The sequence below is a fragment of the Podarcis liolepis genome (genome assembly GCF_965112155.1).
Source record: "Podarcis liolepis genome assembly, chromosome: 7".
NCBI classification, from domain to species: Eukaryota; Metazoa; Chordata; class Lepidosauria; order Squamata; family Lacertidae; genus Podarcis; species Podarcis liolepis.
The window spans coordinates 26,970,155-26,993,031 of NC_139561.1; the positions used below are offsets into that span (position 1 = coordinate 26,970,155).

The 22,877-nt window shown below is 42.8% G+C and overlaps 2 protein-coding genes across 3 annotated transcripts in view; both read left to right on the plus strand.

Moving 5' to 3' along the window:
* Positions 1–22,504, plus strand: part of LOC310711338 (arylacetamide deacetylase-like 4) — a 64,341-nt gene extending 41,837 nt beyond the window's left edge. Inside the window, exons 2-6 of one of the 2 annotated variants that reach the window (XM_083513178.1) lie at positions 11,554–11,910; positions 17,197–17,486; positions 18,231–18,447; positions 20,765–20,828; positions 21,477–22,504. In XM_083513178.1, the coding sequence (XP_083369304.1) occupies positions 17,310–17,486; positions 18,231–18,447; positions 20,765–20,828; positions 21,477–22,251 (1,233 nt within the window). In that variant the 5' untranslated portion in view covers positions 11,554–11,910; positions 17,197–17,309 and the 3' untranslated portion in view covers positions 22,252–22,504. Of the gene's footprint in view, positions 1–10,101; positions 11,911–17,196; positions 17,487–18,230; positions 18,448–20,764; positions 20,829–21,476 lie in introns of those variants that run through there. The other variant, XM_083513177.1, reaches the window with a different exon arrangement.
* On the plus strand, positions 3,660–9,517 carry LOC310711340 (arylacetamide deacetylase-like 3). The gene is made up of 4 exons (XM_083513184.1): positions 3,660–4,187; positions 4,933–5,149; positions 7,802–7,865; positions 8,514–9,517. Exons 1-4 carry the CDS (start codon positions 4,011–4,013, stop codon positions 9,283–9,285), a joined length of 1,230 nt encoding a protein of 409 aa, XP_083369310.1. The 5' UTR covers positions 3,660–4,010; the 3' UTR covers positions 9,286–9,517.
* Positions 22,505–22,877: the final 373 nt, after the last annotated feature.

Below are 22,877 nucleotides of genomic sequence, written 5' to 3' on the forward strand. Positions count from 1 at the left end.
ACATGGGCCTGGCCACAGAAGGTCCTTCCCCTTCCATAGACTCAGGTTTTCTGGAAAGTGCGTCCGCCCTCACATTCCCCCCCCCCCAAAGTATTGTATCTAAAAGTGATACTGTGAGAACGTCTGTGACCACCGGACCTGTCTCTGGTTCAGCACGCGCGCTGTCTGCCAGTATTCCAAGTTCTTGTGGTTCGTTCGGACCTGGATCTGGTGCTGCGCCCCAATCAAAAAGTGTCTCCACTGCCAAAAGGCCACAAAAATGGCCAGCAAGTCTTTGTCATAAACAGTGTAATTTTGCTCTGACTAGCTCAGTTTCATGGAGAAAAACGCACAAGGTCTGCAGTCCTCCCCTGACCCTTGTTGCAACAGTACTGCTCCGATGGCATGATCTGAAGCGTCCCTCTCCACTCTCAGTGGCTTCCCCGGATCCACGTGCAGGAGCTGCTCCTCAGAGGCGAAAGCCTTCTTTAACTTTTCAATGGACTGCTGCGCTTCCTTGGTCCATGCAAATTTCTTCTTGCCGCTGAGACAATCCGTTATGGGTGCTGTCAAGTGAGCAAAGTTCTTGATGAACTTCCTGTAGAAGTTGCTGAAACCTAGAAACCTCTGCACATCCTTCTTTGTTTTGGGGCTCTTCCATTCCAGCACTGCTTTCACCTTCTCCGGGTCCATGTCCAGCCCCTTGTCCGACAGTCAGTACCCCAGGAACTCCACCTCTCGAGCATGGAATTGGCATTTCTCCAGCTTGACCTACAACTGATGCTTCTTCAAACTCTCTAGCACCTGCCTGACCTCCCTCCATCTTCCCCAACTCCTTATATCTTCTCCCAGATTTCTGCATTTTTTGTACTGTCTTAATTTTAAATTTCTTGTTTTTATAATAAAATGACACACCTTCTGGATACTCCCATCGGAACCTTATTTAGTTAGCCTTTAAATTTTTTGTCAATTCTTTGTAAACATTTCTCTTGCGTAAAAAACGATTGGGAATATCCTTAAACACCACAATTGATTTCGCATCTATAATCAATAGTTTTTCTCGGCTCTTCCTCAGAATAGTATTCCTCACTTCTGGTGAGTTAAAGATTTCTAAACAATCTCCAGGGTATTTCTTTTTTGTCTTGCTTGGACCAAGGTGACTTTTATTCTGAAAACATTAGTCACCATGTAATCTAAATCCTCCTCCCTCATTTATAATAGTTTAGCAATTTCTGTGATAAGTCTTTCTCTCACATTCTCCCCATCTTTCTCTGGAAGTCCCCGAGATTTCAAGTTCTGTGCTTTTTGGTTTATTTCAAGAAAGGCTAGATTGTCTAATGTATTTTCTTGTGTTTTTGAAAGTTCTTCTATTTGCCCTTTCATTCTTTCCCCTTCTTTTTTATTTTCCCTCATTTCTTTTTGCATTTTTCCCGATTGTTCCTCTACTGTTTGTATTTTTACTTTCAATTCCTTCATTTGTCCTGATAAAACTGAAACCACTTCCAATAACTTTTCCCCAATATTTTTTTCACTTTCCTTTACTTCTCTCTTGATTTCTCTTATTTCTGCCAATATTTCTGCAAAATCTCCCTCCTCTTCTATCTCAGCTTTAGATGTCCTTCTCTCTCCTGGTGTTGTTATTTTTGCTGTCTTACTCATGTTTCTTTAATTAATAAATAATTTTCCAAGATGCAGTTCCACTAACTTCCACTGGGGGCTTATTTTACCCTGTTTGCCGAGACACTTATTTTCTCTGCTATTCCCTCATTCACCACAGGGTATCTCTATCTCTCCTACTTCCTCTTTTATCACACACAGTCGTACACAATGATAGTCTTAATTTCCTCTCTTAATAAGCAACTTAACTCAAATGAGTATACAATCAAGTACCTCATATAGTCAATATCTATCAGAATGCATTCCATTTATATCAACACCTTGCGTTTCCCCAGACCTCAGTCCCCCTCCTATTCAGTTCGCAATGTTAACGGAAAAATCCGAGGGCTCCCTTGGACAAAAACAAAGACACCAACCAGGATTACTTTGAGCAAGACACCAGCATGCAGGCTTGGCCTTTATTGATCTGTTGCAACAGGGTGCTCCCCTCACCTGCAGGAGAGAGGAGGGACCCAGAAAAATGGTGAGCAAGGCCTTCTAAAGACTTTTGAAATTGCCACCCTGTAGATCAAGACCACCCCTAGAAACATCATACATACATCACAGAAGGGGTGTAACCTAAGACTAGCCCTCAGATACATCACACCTACATTACAGAAAAGGCGGTCTAAGGCGGTCTAATCATTTGTTCAGTTTAGGAATCAAAATGGTTCCAGGTTGGCCTTCCTGTGCTGATCTATGTATGTGCTTGGTTGGTACACTTATGAACATTACCATATATCTAAGACCATAAAATTCCTATCACAACAATCAGCTCCGTCGTTCTACACAGCATCACATAGTCGCAAACAATAGGAGAGAAGAAGTAGCAGTTCTAATTCCTCCTCTGTTGCCACATAGGGAAGGTTGCAAAATGTTTCAAATCGCTCAAGTCCCATACTTGTAAACGTTGAGAAGTAAAGTGCAAACAATGTCTCTGAGCTCTCTACAATCCAAAACCTCCAGTAACGTCCAGTAGCCGTGTTGTTACAATGTTGTTACAGTATTACAATGGGTCTGTACATTCAATGGTGTTTTCAACCTGGTATTCCCAAAAGCGCCTTAACGGTACATACAAAGTTCTGAGTGTCGTGTGACAAAGACACATGAGAGCAGAAGCAGCAAAGCAGGCTGGGAAGTGCTGGGACTGCACAATCATTTGGGCCTACTAAAGTTATTCAGGCCTAACTGCTAACTGTTGAGTCACTCCGACATGTGACTTAGTAGCCAGATTCTCTTTTGTGCTCTCTGTAAGATGTGAGAGTCTTTCTGCGTCAGCTATGAACAGAGTCTGTATGTAATCTCAGTCAAACTGTTTGGAACCATGTTGTTTATGAAGAAGTTTATTTTAATTCAGTAAAGATTTTATTCTTTAAAACTCTGCATTATTAATTTACGCTGCACGTCACTGAGTTTCTCACAAATGTACTGAGTTTCACGGGTATTTGAAACATTGTCCTATATCTCTCAGCTAAATTTATTTGTTTAGCTTTATTTTGTCTCTTTAGCCCTTCTAGGAGCTGAGACTCTTTTCCTTCTTGTTACTCAGCACACTTTCTTTTTAAAATGCTGACTCACGCATACCGATTTTATCCCTTACGTCATTTTGTCCACCAGCGTCAGGAAGGATTTCCTTAGCTCCCAAATTGTTATAATTCTTCCCCGTACCTCCTTATTCTTTTGCTTCTGTTCTGCTGTTTCTTTTGTTTTCGGGTGCGGGGGTTTAATCTTAAGTCTCGGAATGCTTTACCACTTCACCTTTCGGAGCCTGTGGCATCGCTTTGCAGGTCAGAATGGATCCTAGCATTCGTATCTTCAATCCTGCCTCCTTGCCAAACCTTGACAGGTCCACTGTGCACACAGGAGAGACACCTCTGAACACAGCCAGCCCCCCAGCCCCGAGGATTTAACTCTTTGGGTTATGAGGTTCACTGTTGCCCTAGCTTAACCTCTTTTTGCCTCTCAAAGCTCAGGACCTCTCCAGAGAGTTGAGCCTGCACTCCTTCAAACGGCGGCGGAAAAACTCCCACCATTCCTGACTATTGGGTTAAGCTGGGTGGGGATGTTTTGAACTTCAGTCAACAAACACCCGGGGTATGTAAAACAGAAGAGCCCTACATAGAGCTGGATGGTTCGGTGGCTGGACTTGAAATTCCTGAATAGGGTACCACTAATTGTGCCAACCTGACCCATGAAATTGTTCTTGGTGTTCTGATGGATATCACATCTACATGGAAGTCTGTGTTCTAATTGTGAAACAGTTCATCAACCAACCTACAACCGGCTGTGTATAGATACCACTGGTGGAGTTAAACAGCAGCAAATGCTGACAGTTTAGGCTCAGTGTTTGCGTCTCACTTCTTTGGAATGGAGAAATGGAGTTTCTTCAGAGCCTGCTGCTGGCGTTGATTGGAGTTATAGGGATTCCTTCCCTGTCTCTCCTCTCCTGGGCGATTTACTATGATCTTTCCAGGAGTGAAATTCCACCTGGATTTGACAGTCCATTAAAGCTTCGAGGTCTTCACTGTCTTGCCATAATGGCATTCACTGCGGTAAGTTGGGGACTGAATGAGCCTTTAGTTGAGCCAGCAGGTCCTTCTTATGTTCTTATGGGAAAGGTGATTAAGAAATGTATTATTATTATTAGAGTTAATAATACTTATCTGTAGGCACCAGGCAAAAACATTTCTATATCTTTTAAAGGTGTTCTTGGTTTGCTTTGTTCTTTCATTGTGTATTTTGGGTTTTTATATTGCATTTTTTTGCTGTGAACTACCATGAGATACTTTCATGAAGGGCAGTGTATTTATTTAATTAAAAATAATAAATAACAGTTTATATATTTAAGTAATTCATATACTGCTTAATCCAACATGCATAATGAAATCAGTAAAATCAATGAATTCACTTGACGATGCGATGAAGATATTATCACATTCAACAAGGGCTTCCTTTCAGCCTATAGAAGGACCCACATAGAGAGAAAAAGCCATATTTTCTTTACGTCATGGTTTCTTCAGGAAAGCACATATTGCCTCATAGGCAAGCAAGGAGATTGTGGATTGTTTCTGCAAAGCTTAGCTTGTTTTCCAGCTTCTTTTGCCTCTGTACCTTGGTGGGTGTTTAGGTTGGGGTGACCAATTCTAAGCTGACCAATTGAAATTAATTGACTTGGCTAACATGGGCTCATTCCTTTCCATGGGTCTACTTTAAATAGGACTTATTTGGACACCACCCACTGTGAATAGGTTGCAAATGTGGGCACTATTTTCATGAGACTTTTCCTTTGCCCAACAGGGGAAGTGTCTTGAACTGCTGGGTGTCTGCAGACAGGTTGCTGTTATCCGTTTCCTCCAGAGTTTCTGGAATCCAAGAGCGGATCCCAGCCTCTCTGCTAAAGATCTGCATTTCGACGGGGTGCCTGTGAGGGTTTATCAACCCAAAACACCATCTGCTGGCCCAAGGAAAGGATTTGTGTTCTTTCATGGAGGTGCTGGAATGGTTGGGAGCATCGGTAAGAGATTAAAGCTGTGAGCCTATGAACATTTACCTAGAGGCAAGCCCCACTGAACTCAAATAAGCCCATGTAGAATCCTAGAAATGTTGTGAAACTTCTATTGTCAAACCTCCAGTCAAAGAGAGCTCGCCACCTCCCAAGGGAGGTGGTTCCCTGTCGAACAACTCTTACCATCAGAAAGGTGTTTCTAATACTTAGTTGGAATCTGCTTTCTGGGTAGAAGTGCTTCAGATATCATTGGCAGAGAGGTTTACAGGGCTGAAATACAAGAGTGTTGGTGGTAGTTCCTGAAGAGACAAGGGCCACACGTGTGCTTTGGATTTGCATATGTTAATTTATACACATGGACCCTCTTGTTCTCATGGCTTCCCAGATCCCACCTCACTAGTGGTCAATGGTCAGGGATCTGGGGAGCTGCACTCCAGCAAGCAGCCCCTGGGGGAGGGACAGATGCCCCCTACTGCTGATACTGACTCATTCATTTCATAAAATTCATATAACACTTGATTTTATAGAATCTCAAATAGGTTCACAATTATGTATCTAATAGGTTGCTGTTCCTGATTGCTCTGCTTACCAACCCAGCCCCCTTCCCACCCCTGGCCACCCCCTCATTTACACCTGACCAAATCCCACACCCACCCACCACACCCACATGTGTAAATTTATACATTGTGATAATTAATACATAGGTCAACTTTCCGAAACCCGTAACCCGAAACTGGACCTCCGCCAGGTTTCCATCTCAGAAAACCAATCACAATTTTACAAGTTGGCAAATAGCAGTGCCACTTTCAGAAACACAAAGCAACAAACTTCTTATCAGAGTTCCCCAAATCGCCTGCAATCACGCCCGAAATTTCCCCATGCAGGTGAGCAGAGTGCTGTTGCAGCCAGGCTCTCTTTGTGGGCTTCCTGCTGACATCTTGTTGGCCTTGGGGAGAACACAAGGCTGGGCTGGCTGGGTCTTTGGCCTAATCCAGAATGGCTCTTTCCCATCTCTTAGGGACAATATGAGTAGTTGAGAGAACTGGACTTGCACCAGGTTTCATCTCGCAAGACCAACTGCATTGTAACAGGTTGGCAGTTAACAAGTCCCATTCAGTAGCCTTCCATTGCAACAGTCTATGAAGTAGGAACTGTGGGAGGAAGGTAGGCTAGGATTAAGTGACACATGAAGAAATTGGGAGTCAGGAGACTGGTGACACAACCTCTTGCAAGAGCTTGCTATTGCTACAGACATTCATATTTGGGGGAATAGGGGCATCTGTGCCAATCCAAGATCTTGCTTCCTGGAATACATCTCCCATGCTCCCTCACTTCAACGGCTAGACAGATTTCTTCTAAGGTGGAATTTGGGAGTTTCTTACAACAAGTTTGTTTTTCCTGTTTTTCCTGTCTCTGAAAATTGCAATAGGTTTGCAAATATGAATACAAACGATAACGTGTTAAGTAAATGAAAGCTTGCAACTCATGGATCTGTATGTAATGATCTCAGGCAGACAAACAGCTCCGGTAAGAATTAATGGGCCTCTGGAAGATTTATGTACGTTTATTTACAGTTCAAAATCACAGGATGTGGCAAATGCCTGTCATTCTCCGATACGACGTGCTCAGTCTGAGTTTCCGTTTCTCAGACAGCACAAAGGGAGACAAGATCCGGTCCTTCCCCTTTCCCCCTTACTTAGCATTTTCACATTCTCCTCCATCCTGCTGTGAGGAGAATTTGGGCATCCTCCCCCCTTGCTGTCCAGTGAAGATTTCTCTGAGAGCTCTACTCTAGTAACCTCTTCCAGGGCATCTCCCCCCACATTCTGAAGCAGCAAACTGACTGCCTTTGTTACTCTGCCAGGTGGAGATATTTTTTGGGAGGGAGAGGTTGTAATTTGATTCATTTTGTTTTTATATGGGAACCTATTTATTTTGCATCTTGTGAAGCAATATGTGAACCCAAAGTCAGTCTCTGACACTTACAATGCAGCACTCTAGCAATGGGACGTGGGCGATGCATAAAAAGGTTTATGTCAGTGAATATTGCATTTACCAATATCTAATGTAAGGGAAGATTTCTTTGCAAAAAGGTGCTTTTTAAGGCAAGATTGGAGGCAGCAGTGCTTATGCCTAGCAGTTGCTGGAAACCCTGGGCAGGTAGAGAACGGAAGGTAAGTGTGGAAAAATGAGAAAGGATTCATTCATTCCTGCCTGTGACTCCTGGGAGTTGCAGTCTCACAGGATGTAGAGCAGGGGTAGCCAACCTAAGGCCTGTGGGCTGGATCACCTTCTCAATCCGGCCCGTTGACGGTCTGGGAATAAGCATGTTTTTACATGAGTAGAATGTGTCCTTTTATTTAATATACATCTCTGGGTTATTTGTGGGGCATAGGAATTCATTCATCCACCCTCCCTTTTAGTCTGGCCCACCACATGGTCTGAGGGACGGCCCACGGCTGAAAAAGGTTGCTGACCCCTGATGTAGAGCAATGGAAGCCAAAGTTGTCATCCTTCGGGTTCTGCTGTGACTTATGTCCATGCATTTCAGTGGGAATTCTGTGAATGCATCACCCCTGGGTTGTTAAACAGCTTCCTTTCTTTAGGTATATCTTCCACATAATTGTTTCCCAATTTTGAATTTCCCTCCCAACTTGCTAGCATTCTATGAAGATGTCTGCAGCAAGATTGCCAAGGAGATTGATTCAGTGGTTGTGTCTGTTGGGTAAGTAAACACAACCCCATGGCCTTTTGTAGGGAAAGAGTGTAGGGGCCCAGCATGCTGCTGTATTTCAGGCTGGCATCCCTGGCCATATTCCCTGCAGGAGAAAAAGGCTCCCCACGAAAGCTGTCAACATTCTGTTCTGCGATTGAAAATCAGAGCTTCATGTGCTTAAGACATGAACACGCTCGCTTCCGTGGGGGGACTATGAACTGGGCATAAGGCCTTGCACAGCACCACTAACCAGGGCCTCCAGATCAGCCTCAACTTGGAGACCACCCAACCCAGATCCAGCCTGGAATCAATCCGGGAGTGGGGCTAATGTTCAGTTAGGGCTTTTAAACATATAATCAGGAAGAGACTGGGAAACGCCCCCAGCATCTAAACAGGAGGAGGAGGGAAAGTTGCAAATGGCAAATGGTCTTCCACCAGCTGGATCCAATCCTGCAGGGTTCTGCTTCCCTAGCATTCCCTACACTCTTTTGCTGGCTGGAAAAGTCAGTTTTTTAAGGGCATAAGCCAGCCGACTGTCACCTGCATTGTATCTGCTATAACTGATCCAGCAGGCTATTCTTGTAATTCTATGTGATCATGAAAGCGTTTGGAAAAGGTTCTGGAAGCTTACCTCTTTGCTTCTCTTTTATTCTGCAGCTACCGCCTGTCTCCTGAGCATCTTCCTCCCGCTCAGTACAAGGACTGCCTTGCTGCTACCATACACTTAATTCAAAATGCAGCTTCTCATGGTGTGGATCCTTCCAAGATCATTGTTGGTGGGGACAGTTCTGGGGGCAATTATGCTTGTGTTGTTGCCCAGAAATTGGTGGAGAGAACAGACCTTCCAAAGCTTCGGGCTCAAGTGCTCATCTATCCTTATACACAGGCTATGGACTACAACCTGCCTTCCTATCAGCAGAACAGTTCAATGCCCATCCTGTTCCGGGAAAGTGTTGCTTACTTGGGATTGAAGTATATTGGAAAGGACACTTCTTTGTCAGGCCAGGTCCTGAAGGGCTCTCATGTGCCAGATTCAATGAGGCTGAAATATGGGAAGTGGTTGAGTCCAGACAACCTTTCAGAAAGATTTAAGGGGAGAGGCTACAAACAAGTCCCACTTGCTCCTTATGAACCTGAAGTCTATAGGCAATTGGCAGGGGCTTTAGAAGGCTATTCTTGCCTTTTTGCTGAGGACTCTGTCATCCAGAAGCTTCCTGAAACCCTAATTGTGAGCTGCGAGTACGACGTAGTACGAGACGACGTACTGCTGTACAAGAAACGTCTGGTGGACCATGGGGTGAAAGTCAGCTGGTTCCATGTTGAGAACGGGTTTCATGGGATGATAAACTTCTTCAAAGGATGCATCTTTGCATTCCCTGCTGCAGTTGAATTAGTGGACAGCATCATAGACTTTGTCAAAAACTTATGAGAGGAAATCTCTTGAATTTGTGAGTCATTCATAAAGAGGGGAGAATCTGCCAACGTCAGCTTCTGATAGTTTCTGATTTTCACAATCTTCTGTTCAGTTCTCCATGATTCTGTAGAAATATGTGGTTCTTGGGGGCAGCGGGGAATTCCTCATAAAAATTCACCAGCACTTTAGTATGAAATTTTACCAAGAAACATGTTTACTTCATATGGATTACAAACAATTTGCTCTATTATATTGGCTTTCTATATTATATTCACTAATATATGCATTTTATGAACATTTCCTCTTCCATTTTCCCTTTAGTACACATTAGTTGGCTGGAGATCTGCACTGCTAATGCTGTTCTAGGCTGAATCAACAGAATTATAGTGTCCGGATCAAGAGAAGTAATAGTTCCACTCCATTTTGCCTAGACCAGGAGAACTGTGTCCAGTTCTGGGCGCTACAATTTAATTAGGATAATTGATAAGCTGGAATTTGTGCAGAGGAAGGAGATTGGGCTGATCAAGGGTCTGGAAACCAAGATGACAGCAAACACTACAAAAAACTCAGTAGAGGCAATTAGAATAAGATCTATGATTTGATCAACTTTTGAAGATTCCTCTGCTTAAAAAATATATCAAAGGAAAGCCTATTGGTTCACATATTTTATCGATTCTGTCATTTGTATTGATGTAAACCTCCAAAAATGGGCCACCTTGGGCCACCAGAACTGTCTGGTGACTAGTAGCATGGTATAATAATAATAATAATAATAATAATAATAATAATAATAATAATAATTTTATTTATACCCCATTTCCCCCCTTTCCATTTCTGAGCTCCCTAATTTAGTCGGAGCAAACTCATCGTGTCTGGTGAGCCCAACCAATTCTTGCTCCCCTACCAGTGCTCCCCCACATGATCATCATTCTTCTGGGAACATGGGCTGGCCACAGGAGGTACTTCGCCTTCCATATACTCAGGTTTTCTGGAAAGTGCGTCCGCCCTCACATTCCCCCCCCCCCCAGGTATGTATTGTATCTCAAAGTGATACTGTGAATATGTCTGCGGCCACCGGACCTGTCTCTGGTTGAGCACACGCACTGTCCGCCAGTATTCCAGGTTCTTGTGGTCCGTTCGGACCTGGATCTGGTGCTGTTCCCCAATCAAAAAGTGTGTCCACTGCCAAAAGGCCACACAAATGGCCAGCAATTCTTTTTCATAAACAGTGTAATGTTGCTCTGACTTGCTCAGTTTCCTGGAGAAAAACACACAAGGTCTGCAGTCCTCCCCTGACCCTAGTTGCAACAGTACTGCTCTGATGGCCCGGTCTGAAGCGTCCGCCTCCACTCTCAGTGGCTTCCCAGGATCCACGTGCAAGAGCTGCTCCTCAGAGGCGAAAGCCTTCTTTAACCTTTCAAAGCACTGCTGCACTTCCTTGGTCCACGCAAACTTCTTCTTGCCGCTGAGACAATCCGTTATGGGTGCTGTCAAGTGAGCAAAGTTCTTGATGAACTTCCTGTAGAAGTTGCTGAAACCTAGCAACCTCTGCACATCCTTCTTTGTTTTGGGACTCTTCCATTCCAGCACTGCTTTCACCTTCTCCGGGTCCATGGCCAGCCCCTTGTCTGACAGTCGGTACCCCAGGAACTCCACCTCTCGAGCATGGAATTGGCATTTCTCCAGCTTGACCTACAACTGATGCTTCTTCAATCTCTCTTGCACATGCCTGACGTCTTTCACGTGCTGTGCTTCATTTTCAGGGAAGATCAAAATGTCCTCCAAAAAGGCCACACAATTCTTGTACAGCAGGGGCCCCAACAAGTGGTGCATAAAGGCTTGAAAGCAGGCGGATCCCGATTGCAATCCAAACGGCATGACAAGATACTCAAGCGCCCCCAGGGGGGTGAACACGGTCATCTTCCATTCGTCCCCCTCTCTCACTCTAATCAGATTGTATGCTTCCCTTAGGTCCAGTTTGGTAAAAATTTCCCCTGCCTCACACGCGTCAAAACATAGTCAATTCTGGGCATGGGGAAGGCTACTGGTTCAGTTACCTTGTTCAACAGGCAATAATCCTCTGCAAGGCGATGCTGATTCATTGTTTTCTTGTCCACAATGAATACTGGGCTCCCCCCTACGCCTCTGAACGCAGACAAACCCCCAGCCCCTAACATAACCTCGCTTTTGCCCTAGCGTAACCTCTTTTTGCCTCTCAAAGCTCAGGACCTCTCTGGAGAGTTGATATTGCGCTCCTTCAAATGGCAGTGGTAAAACTGGAAGTCCAGAGCCCATGATTTGAATATCCAGGGTCTTAGGTAGGAAGGGGACTCATGTCGGAAGCCTTGGAAATCTTGGGCCAGGAAGTGCGCACAAGTCCTCTTCCACCTTGGACTAGAACTCCCACCATTCCTGACTATTGGGTTAAGCTGGGTGGGGATGTTTTGAAGTTCAGTCAACAAACACCCGGGGTATGTAAAACTGAAAAGCTTTACCTGGAGCTGGATGGTTTGGTAGCTGGATTTGAAATTCCTATATCGGGCACCACTAATTTTGCCACCGTCAAGACCCATAAAATTGTTCTTGGTATTCTGATGGATATCACATCTACATGGAAGTCTGTGCTGTAATTGGGAAATAGTTCATCAACCAAGCTACAACCGGCTGTGTACAGATACCACTGGTGGAGTTAAACAGCAGCAAATGCTGACAGTTTAAGCTCAGTGTTTGCGTCTCACTCTTTGGAACGGAAAACTGGAGCTTTTTCAGAACCTCCTGCTCGGGTTGAATGGAGTTATAGGGATTCCTTCCCTGTCTCTCCTCTCCTGGGCAATTTACTATGATGTTTCCAGGAGTGAAATTCCACCTGGATTTGACAGTCCATTGAAGCTTCGAGTTCTTCACTGTCTTGCCATAATGGCATTCACTGCAGTAAGTTGGAGACTGGATGAGCCGATAGCTGAGCCAGCAGGCCCTTTTTATGTTCTTATGGGAAAGGTGATTAAGAAATGTATTATTATTATTATTATTATTATTATTATTATTATTATTATTATTTAATAATATGTATCTGTAGGCACCAGGCAAAAACATTTCTATATCTTTTAAAGGTGTTATTGGTATGCTTTGTTCTTGTGTTCTTGCTTTCATTGTGTATTTTGGGTTTTTATCTTGTATTTTCTTGTTGTGAACCACCCTTTGATCCTTCCATGAAGTGCAGTACAGTGGTACCTCGGGTTAAGTACTTAATTCGTTCTGGAGGTCCGTTCTTAACCTGAAACTGTTCTTAACCTGAAGCACCACTTTAGCAAATGGGGCCTCCAGCTGCTGCTGTGCCACCGGAGCACGATTTCTGTTCTCATCCTGAAGCAAAGTTCTTAACCCGAGGTACTGTTTCCGGGTTAGCAGAGTCTGTAATCTGAAGCGTATGTAACCCGAGGTACCACACTGTATATTTAATTAATAATATAATATTATAATAATATTAATAATAATAACAGTTATAATAATAACAGTTTATAGATTTAAGTTATTCATATACTGCTTAATCCAACATGCATATACAAGGACACACATAGAGAGAAATAAATTATTCACAGAAAGCCATATTTTGTTTGCATCATGGTTTCTTCAGGAAAGCACATATGGTCTCATAGCCAAGCAACGAGGCTGGAAACCCTGGGAGGGTAGAGAACTGAAGGTAAGTGTGGGAAAATGAGAAGGATTCACTCATCCCTGCCTGTGACTACTGGGAGTTGCAGCCTCACAGCATGTAGAGCAGCGGTAGGCAACCTAAGGCCCATGGGCCGGATGCGGCCCAATCGCATTCTCAATCTGGCCCGTTGACGGTCTGGGAATAAGCACATTCTTACATGAGTAGAATGTGTCCATTTATTTAAATTCCCACTTATTGGGAATCTGCTTTTTTCCATTATATTATTCATTATTTCCTTTAGTGAGAGGACTTAATTTGACTTAATTTCTTATAATGTTTAATTGGTATGCCATCAGGCCCTGGGGCCTACCCATTCTTTCCTTGCTTAATTGCATCTATAATCTCTTCTTCTGATACTGGTTTTTCTAGTTGTTCTCTTCTTTCTTGGGAAATTGCCCTCAGTTTATGTTTTCTTATCTTCTCCTCATTTTCTTTCTTATATAGTTCTTTGCAAAATTTAAGGAAAACATTCCTTATTTCTTCGGGATTATCTAGCATTTCATTATTGTCTTTTATTGTATTTATTATCTTCTGTCCTTGTTTTTTCTTTAGTTGCCAAGCTAACCATTTTCCAGTTTTGTTTGCTGATTCAAAATTTCCTAGCTGTTGGGTCTTTAGTCTTCCGTTCCATTGCAGTAACATTATGATCTGATAACGTCTTCGGTAAAATTTCAGCTTTCACCACTCTTGTAGTTGGTTCTTTTGATATCCAAATTTGATGTATCCGGCTCCACCTTTGATTTGGTTCTGAGTAATATGTGAATTGTTTTGTTAATGGGTTTTTTAGTCTCCTTATATCCATTAATTCATTATTCTCTGTTAAGGATATAAAAGAATTTGGTAATTTCCCCTGGTCTGATTTTATTCTTCTTATTGATCTATCCAGTTCAGTGGAGATTACCTCATTGAAGTCTCCCAACAATATAGTATTATAGTCTATGTAGTCAATATTTCCTCTAATGTATTTCCTCTACGTAATTTCCTCTATGTAATCCATATTTCCTGTAATTTTTTGTAAAGGTCTGCTTTCTTTTTGTTTTGGTGCATATATGCCGACTATGATTATTTTTTCTCCTTCTATTATTACTTGTATTCCTACTATTCTTCCTTCATTATCTTTAAATATTTGTTGGGTACTATATTTATTTTTGACATATATAACAACTCCTCTCTTCTTTTCCACATCTGAGGAAATGAATTCATTCCCCAATTTTTTATTCTTTAAAACTCTATTGTGTTTCCATGTTACGTGTATTTCTTGTAAACAGATTATGTCTATGTTTTTTTTAAATAACTCATATTCAATTTTTTTGGCTTTATTATTCACGCCATTAACATTCCATGATATAATTTTAATTGTCATTTTGATTTATTTAATTAAATACAATTTTATTTTATTGTTTACACTTAAATATCTGCCTCTTCTCCCTCTTGTTCTTGTTTATCCTCTTCACTTTCCTGTTCCCCTCCCTCCATCTTCCCCAACGCCTTATATCTTCTCCCAAATTTCTGCATTTCTTGTACTGTCTTAATTTTAATTTTTTTGACTTTAGAATAAAATGACACACCTTCTGGATACTCCCATTGGAACTTTATTTTGTCAGCTATCCCCCCCCCCCCAATTCTTTGTAAACATTTCTCTTGCATAAAAAACGATTGGGAATATCCTTAAACACCACAATTGTTTTCCTATCTATAATCAATTGTTTTTCTCGGCTCTTCCTCAGAATAGTATTCCTCACTTCTGGTGATTGCTAAACAATCTCCAGGGTATTTCTTTTTTGTCTTGCTTGGACCAAGGTGACTTTAATTCTGAAAACATTAGTCACCATGTAATCTAGCAATTTCTGTGATAAGTCTTTCTCTCACATCCTCCCCATCTTTCTCTGGAAGTCTGAGAGATTTCAAGTTCTGTGCTTTTTGGTTCATTTCAAGAATGGCTAGATTGTATAATATATTTTCTTGTGTTTTTGAAAGTTCTTCTATTTGCCCTTTCATTCTTTGCCCTTCTTTTTTATTTTCCCTCATTTCTATTTGCATTTTTTTCTGATTGTTCCTCTACTGTTTGTATTTTTACTTTCAATTCCTTCCTTTGTCCTGATAAATCTGAAGCCACTTCCAATAACTTTTCCCCAATATTTTTTCACTTTCCTTTACTTCTCTCTTGATTTCTCTTATTTCTGCCAATATTTCTGCAAAATCTCCCTCCCCTTCTATCTCAGCTTTTGATGTCCTTCTCTCTCCTGTTGTTGTTATTTTTGCTGTCTTAAAGGTAAAGGTACCCCTGCCCGTACGGGCCAGTCTTGACAGACTCTAGGGTTGTGCGCCCATCTCACTTAAGAGGCCGGGGGCCAGCGCTGTCCTACTGTCTTACTCATGTCCTTGCTGTCTTACTCATGTTTAATTAATAAATAAATAATTTTCCAAGATGCAGTTCCACTAACTTCCACTGGGGGCTTATTTTACCCTGTTTGCCAAGACACTTATTTTCTCTGCTTTCCCCTCATTCACCACAGGGTATCTCTATCTCTCCTACTTCCTCTTTTATCACACACAGTCGTACACAATGATAGTCTTAATTTCCTCTCTTAATAAGCAACTTAACTCAAACGAGTATACAATCAAATACCTCATATAGTCAATATCTGTCAGATTGCATTCCATTTATATCAACACCTTGCGTTTCCCCAGACTTCAGTCCCCTTCCTATTCAGTTCACCATCAGCTCCGTCGTTCTACACAGCATCACATAGTCGCAAACAATAGGAGAGAAGAAGTAGCAGTTCTAATTCCTCCTCTGTTGCCACATAGGGAAGGTTGCAAAATGTTTCAAATCGCTCAAGTCCCATACTTGTAAACGTTGAGAAGTAAAGTGCAAACAATGTCTCTAAGCTTTCTACAATCCAAAACCTCCAGTAACGTCCAGTAGCCATGTTGTTACAATGTTGTTACAGTATTACAATGGGTCTTTACGTTCAATGGTGTTTCCAACCTGGTATTCCGAAAAGCGCCTTAACGGTACATACAAAGTTCTGAGTATCATGTGACAAAGACACATGAGGGCAGAAGCAGCAAAGCAGGCTGGGAAGTGCTGGGACTGCACAATCATTTGGGCCTACTAAAGTTATTCAGGCCTAACTGCTAACTGTTGAGTCACTCCGACATGTGACTTAGTAGCCAGATTCTCTTTTGTGCTCTCTGTAAGATGTGAGAGTCTGTCTGCGCCAGCTATGAACAGAGTCTGTATGTAATCTCAGTCAAACTGTTTGGAACCATGTTGTTTATGAAGAAGTTTATTTTAATTCAGTAAAGATTTTATTCTTTAAAACTCTGCATTATTAATTTACGCTGCGCGTCACTGAGTTTCTCACAAATGTACTGAGTTTCACGGGTATTTGAAACATTGTCCTATATCTCCCAATTAAATTTATTTGTTTAGCTTTATTTTGTCTCTTTAGCCCTTCTAGGAGCTGAGACTCTTTTCCTTCTTGTTACTCAGCACACTTTCTTTTTAAAATGCTGACTCACGCATACCGATTTTATCCCTTGCGTCATTTTCTCCACCAGCGTCAGGAAGGATTTCCTTAGATCCCAAATTGTTATAAATCTCCCCTGTACCTCCTTATTACTTTGCTTCTGTTTTGCTTTTGCTTTTGTTTTGGGATGCGGGGCTTTAATCTTCAGCCTCGGAATGCTTTACCGCTTCACCTTTCGGAGCCTGTGGCATCGCTTTGCAGGTCAGAATGGATCCTAGCATTTATATCTTCAATCCTGCGCCCTTGCTGAACCTTGACAGGCCCGGTGTGCACACAGGAGAGACACCTCTGAACACAGCCAGCCCCCCAGCCCCGAGGATTTAACTCTTTGGGTTATGAGGTTCACTGTTTCCCTAGCGTAACCTCTTTTTGACTCTCAAAGCTCAGGATCTCTCCAGAGAGTTGATTCTGCGCTCCTTCAAATGGCGGCGGTAAAACTCCCACCATTCTTGACTATTGGGTTGAGCTGTGTGGTGATGTTTTGAACTTAGGTCAACAAACACCTGGGGTATGTAAAACTGAAGAGCCTTACATGGAGCTGGATGGTTCGGTGACTGGACTTGAAATTCCTGAATAGGGTACCACTAATTGTGCCAACCTGACTCAGGAAATTGTTCTTGGTATTCTGATGGATATCACATCTACATGGAAGTCTGTGTTCTAATTGTGAAACAGTTCATCAACCAACCTACAACCGGCTGTGTATAGATACCACTGGTGGAGTTAAACAGCAGCAAATGCTGACAGTTTAGGCTCAGTGTTTGCGTCTCACTCTTTGGAACGGAGAAATGGAGTTTCTTCAGAGCCTGCTGCTGGCGTTGATTGGAGTTATAGGGATTCCTTCCCTGTCTCTCCTCTCCTGGGCGATTTACTATGATCTTTCCAGGAGTGAAATTCCACCTGGATTTGACAGTCCATTAAAGCTTCGAGGTCTTCACTGTCTTGCCATAATGGCATTCACTGCGGTAAGTTGGGGACTGAATGAGCCTTTAGTTGAGCCAGCAGGTCCTTCTTATGTTCTTATGGGAAAGGTGATTAAGAAATGTATTATTATTATTAGAGTTAATAATACTTATCTGTAGGCACCAGGCAAAAACATTTCTATATCTTTTAAATGTGTTATTGGTTTGCTTTGTTCTTTCATTGTGTATTTTGGGTTTTTATCTTGCATTTTTTTGCTGTGAACCACCATGAGATACTTTCATGAAGGGCAGTATATTTATTTAATTAAAATAAATAAATAACAGTTTATATATTTAAGTAATTCATATACTGCTTAATCCAACATGCATAATGAAATCAGTAAAATCAATGAATTCACTTGACGATGCGATGAAGATATTATCACATTCAACAAGGGCTTCCTTTCAGCCTATAGAAGGACACACATAGAGAGAAAAAGCTATATTTTCTTTACGTCATGGTTTCTTCAGGAAAGCACATATTGCCTCATAGGCAAGCAAGGAGATTGTGGATTGTTTCTCCGAAGCTAGCTTGTTTCCCAGCTTCCTTTGCCTCTGTACCTTAGCGGGTGTTTAGGTTGGGGTGACCAATTCTAAGCTGACCAATTGAAATTAATCGACTTCCCTAACATGGGCTCATTCATTTCCATGGGTCTACTTTAAATAGGACTTATTTGGATACCACCCCCTGTGAATAGGTTGCAAATGTGGGCACTATTTTCATGAGACTTTTCCTTTGCCCAACAGGGGAAGTGTCTTGAGCTGCTGGGTGTCTGCAGACAGGTTGCCGTTATCCGCTTCCTCATGAATTTCTGGAATCCAAGAGCGGATTCCAGCCTCTCTGCTAAAGATCTGCATTTCGACGGGGTGCCTGTCAGGGTTTATCAACCCAAAACATCATCTCCTGGCCCAAGGAAAGGATTTGTGTTCTTCCATGGAGGTGCTGGGATGATTGGAAGCATCGGTAAGAGATTAAAGCTGTGAACCTATGAACACTTACCTAGAGGCAAGCCCCACTGAACTCAAGTAAGCCCATGTAGAATCCTAGAAATGTTGTGAAACTTCTATTGTCAAACCTCTAGTCAAAGAGAGCTCGCCACCTCCCAAGGGACGCGGTTCCCTTTCGAACAACTCTTACCATCAGAAAGGTGTTTCTAATGCTTAGTTGGAATCTGCTTTCTGGGTAGAAGTGCTTCAGATATCATTGGAAGAGAGGTTTACAGGGCTGAAATACAAGAGTGTTGGTGGAAGTTCCTGAAGAGACAAGGGGCACAAGTGTGCTTTGGATTTGCATTTGTTAATTTATACACATGGACCCTCTTGTTGTCATGGCTTCCCAGATCCTACGTCTCTAGTTGTCAATGGTCAGGGTTCCGGGGAGCTGCACTCCAGCAAGCAGCCCCTGGGGTATGGACAGATGCCCCCCACTGCTGATACTGACTCATTCATTTCATAAAATTCATATAACACTTGATTTCATAGAACCTCAAAGAGGTTCGCAAACATGTATTTAATAGGTTGCTATTCCTGATTGCTCTGCTTACCAACCCAGCCGCTATCCCACCCCCAGCCACCCCCTCATTTGCACCCGACCAAATCCCACACTCACCCACCACACCCACATGTGCTAATTTATCTGTATACACAGGTCAACTTTCCGAAACCTGTAACCCAAAACTGGACCTCCGCCAGTCTCACAAAACCAATCACAATTTTACAAGTTGGCAAATAGCAGTGCCACTTTCAGAAACACAAAACAACAAACTTGTTATCAGAGTTCCCCATATTTCTTGCCATCACGCCCGAGATTTCCCCATGCAGGTAAGCAAAGTGCTGTTGTAGACAGGCTCTCTTTGTGTTCTTCCTGCTGACATCTGGTTGGCCTGGGCTGGGCTGGCTGGGCCTTTGGCCTAATCCAGAATGGCTCTTTCCTATCCCTCAAGGATAACGATATCAGTGGTTGAGAGAACTGGACTCGCACCAGGTTTCATCTCAGAAGACCAATTGCAATGTATTATGTTGGCAATTAACAAGTCCCATTCAGTAGCCTTCCATTGCAACAGCCTATAAAGCAGGAACTGCAGGAGGAAGGAAGGCTAGGATTTAGTGACACATGAAGAAATTGGGAGTCAGGAGACTGGTGACGCAACCTCTTGCAAGAGCTTGCCATTGCTACAGACATTCATATTTGGGGGAATGGGGGCACCTGTGCCAATCCAAGATCTTGCTTCCTTGAATACAACTCCCATGCTCCCTCACTTCAACAGCTAGGCAGATTTTCTTCTAAGGTGGAGATTTGGGAGGTTCTTATAACAAGTTTGTTTTTCCTATCTCTTAAAATTGAAATAGGTTTGCATATATGAATACAAACAATAATATCTTAATTCAATGAAAGCTTGCAACTCATGGATCTGTGTGTAATGATCTCAGGCAGGCAAACAGCTCTGATAAGAATTAACGACCCTCTGGAAGATTTATGTACGTTTGTTTACAGTTCAAAATTACAGAGTGTGGCAAACGCCTGTCATTCTCTGATACGAAGTGCTCAGTCTGAGTTTCCGTTTCTCAGACAGCACAAAGGGAGACAAGATATGATCCTTCCCCTTTCCCCCTTACTTAGCATTTTCACCTTCCACTCCAACCTGCTGCGAGGAGAATTTGGGCATCCTCCCCCCTTGCTGTCCAGCGAAGATTCCTCTGAGAGCTCTACTCTAGTATCCTCTTCCAGGACATCTCCCCCCCCCCCCAACATTCTGAAGCCGCAAACTCCCTGCCTTTGTTACTCTTCCGGCTTCCTAAGACTGAGAAGGAAGGGGGGGGGGCTAAGTAAACCCACCCTTGCCTTGCCTGAGGCTGCGATCTCTCATTCTCAGAGTCAGCCTCATTCTCAGAATCAGACCACTCCCAAGCGTCTGACCCTGCTGGATCCCCGACACCATGCCCCATATCTCTTAAGTTGAAGATTTGTTTGTGTCTGGGGGAGGGGGGTGGGAGGTTGTAATTTTGTTCAATTTGTTTTTATTTGTGAACCTATTTAATTTGCAGTTTGGGAAGCAATTTGTGAACCCAAAGTCAGTCTCTGACACTTACAACGCAGCTCTCTAGGAATGGGATGTTCACAATGCATAAAAAGGCTTATGTCAGTGAATATCGCATGTACCAATATTGTATGAAAGGGAAAATTACTTTGCAAAACAGCTGTTGTGAAACACCCTCCTTTCGTTAGGTATATCTTCCATATAATTGCTTCCCAATTTTGAATTTCCCTCCCAACTTGCTAGCATTCTACGAAGATGTCTGCAACAAGATTGCCAAGGAGACTGATTCAGTGGTTGTGTCTGTTGGGTGAGTAAACACAACCCCATGGCCTTTTGTAGGGAAAGAGTGTAGGGGCCCAGCATGCTGCTGTATTTCAGGCTGGCATCCCTGGCCATATTCCCTGCAGGAGAAAAAGGCTCCCCACGAAAGCTGTCAACGTTCCACTCTGTGATTGAAAATCAGAGCTTCATGTGCTTAAGACATGAACACGCTCGCTTCCGTGGGGGGACTATGAACTGGGCATAAGGCCTTGCACAGCACCACTAACCAGGGCCTCCAGATCAGCCTCAACTTGGAGACCACCCAACCCAGATCCAGCCTGGAATCAATCCGGGAGTGGGGCTAATGTTCAGTTAGGGCTTTTAAACATATAATCAGGAAGAGACTGGGAAACGCCCCCAGCATCTAAACAGGAGGAGGAGGGAAAGTTGCAAATGGCAAATGGTCTTCCACCAGCTGGATCCAATCCTGCAGGGTTCTGCTTCCCTAGCATTCCCTACACTCTTTTGCTGGCTGGAAAAGTCAGTTTTTTAAGGGCATAAGCCAGCCGACTGTCACCTGCATTGTATCTGCTATAACTGATCCAGCAGGCTCTTCTTGTAATTCTAGGTGATCATGAAAGCGTTTGGAAAAGGTTCTGGAAGCTTACCTCTTTGCTTCTGTTTTATTCTGCAGCTACCGCCTGTCTCCTGAGCATCTTCCTCCCGCTCAGTACAAGGACTGCCTTGCTGCTACCATACACTTAATTCAAAATGCAGTTTCCCATGGGGTGGATCCTTCCAAGATCATCGTTGGTGGGGACAGTGCGGGGGGCAATTATGCTACTGTTGTTGCCCAGAAACTGGTGGAGAGACCAGACCTTCCAAAACTACGGGCTCAAGTGCTGATCTATGGGAAATTCCAGGCTATGGACTACAACCTGCCTTCCTATCAGCAGAACAGCTCAATGCCCCCCTTGTTCCGGGAAAATGTTGCTTACCTTTCCATGAAGTATATTGGAAAAGACACTTCTTTGGCAGGCCAGGTCCTGAAGGGCTCTCATGTGCCAGATTCAATGAGACTGAAATATGGGAAGTGGGTGAGTCCAGACAACCTCCCAGACAGATTTAAGGGGAGAGGCTACAAACAAGTCCCACTTGCTCCTTATGAACCTGAAGTCTATAGGCAATTGCGAGAGCTATTGGAACCTGATATTTCTTGCCTCTTTGCTGAGGACTCTGTCATCCAGAAGCTTCCTGAAACCCTAATTGTGAGCTGCGAGTACGACGTAGTACGAGACGACGTACTGCTGTACAAGAAACGTCTGGAGGACAATGGAGTGAAAGTTAGTTGGTTCCATGTTGAAAACGGGTTTCATGGGATGATAAACTTCTTCAAAGGATTCATCTTTGCATTCCCTGCTGCAGTTGAATTAATGGACAGCATTGTAGACTTTGTCAAAAACTTATGAGAGGAAATATCTTGAATTTGTGAGTCATTAATAAAGGGGGGACAATCTGCCAACTTCAGCTTCTGATAGTTTCTCATTTTTCCAATCTTCTTTTCAGTTCTCCACGATTCTGTAGAAATATGTGGTTCTTTGAGGCAGCGGGGAATACTCATGAACATTCACCAGCACTTTAGTGTGAAATTTCACCAAGAAACATGTTTACTTCATATGGATTACAAACAATTTGCTCTAATATATGTCATTTCTATATTATATTCACTAATATATACATTTTATGGACATTTCCTCTTCCATTTTCCTTTTAGTACACATTCGTTGGCTGGAGATCTGCACTGCTAATGCTGTTCTAGGCTGAATCAACAGAATTATAGTGTCTGGATCAAGAGAAGTAATAGTTCCACTCCATTTTGCCTTGACCAGGAGAACTGTGTCCAGTTCTGGGTGCTACAATTTAATTAGGATAATTGATAAGCTGGAATTTGCTCAGAGGAAGGATATCGGGCTGATCAAGGGTCTGGAAACCAAGGTGACAGCAAACACTACAAAAAACTCAGTAGAGGCAATTAAAATAGGATCTATGATTTGATCAACTTTCGAAGATTCCTCTGTTTAAAAAGTATATCAAA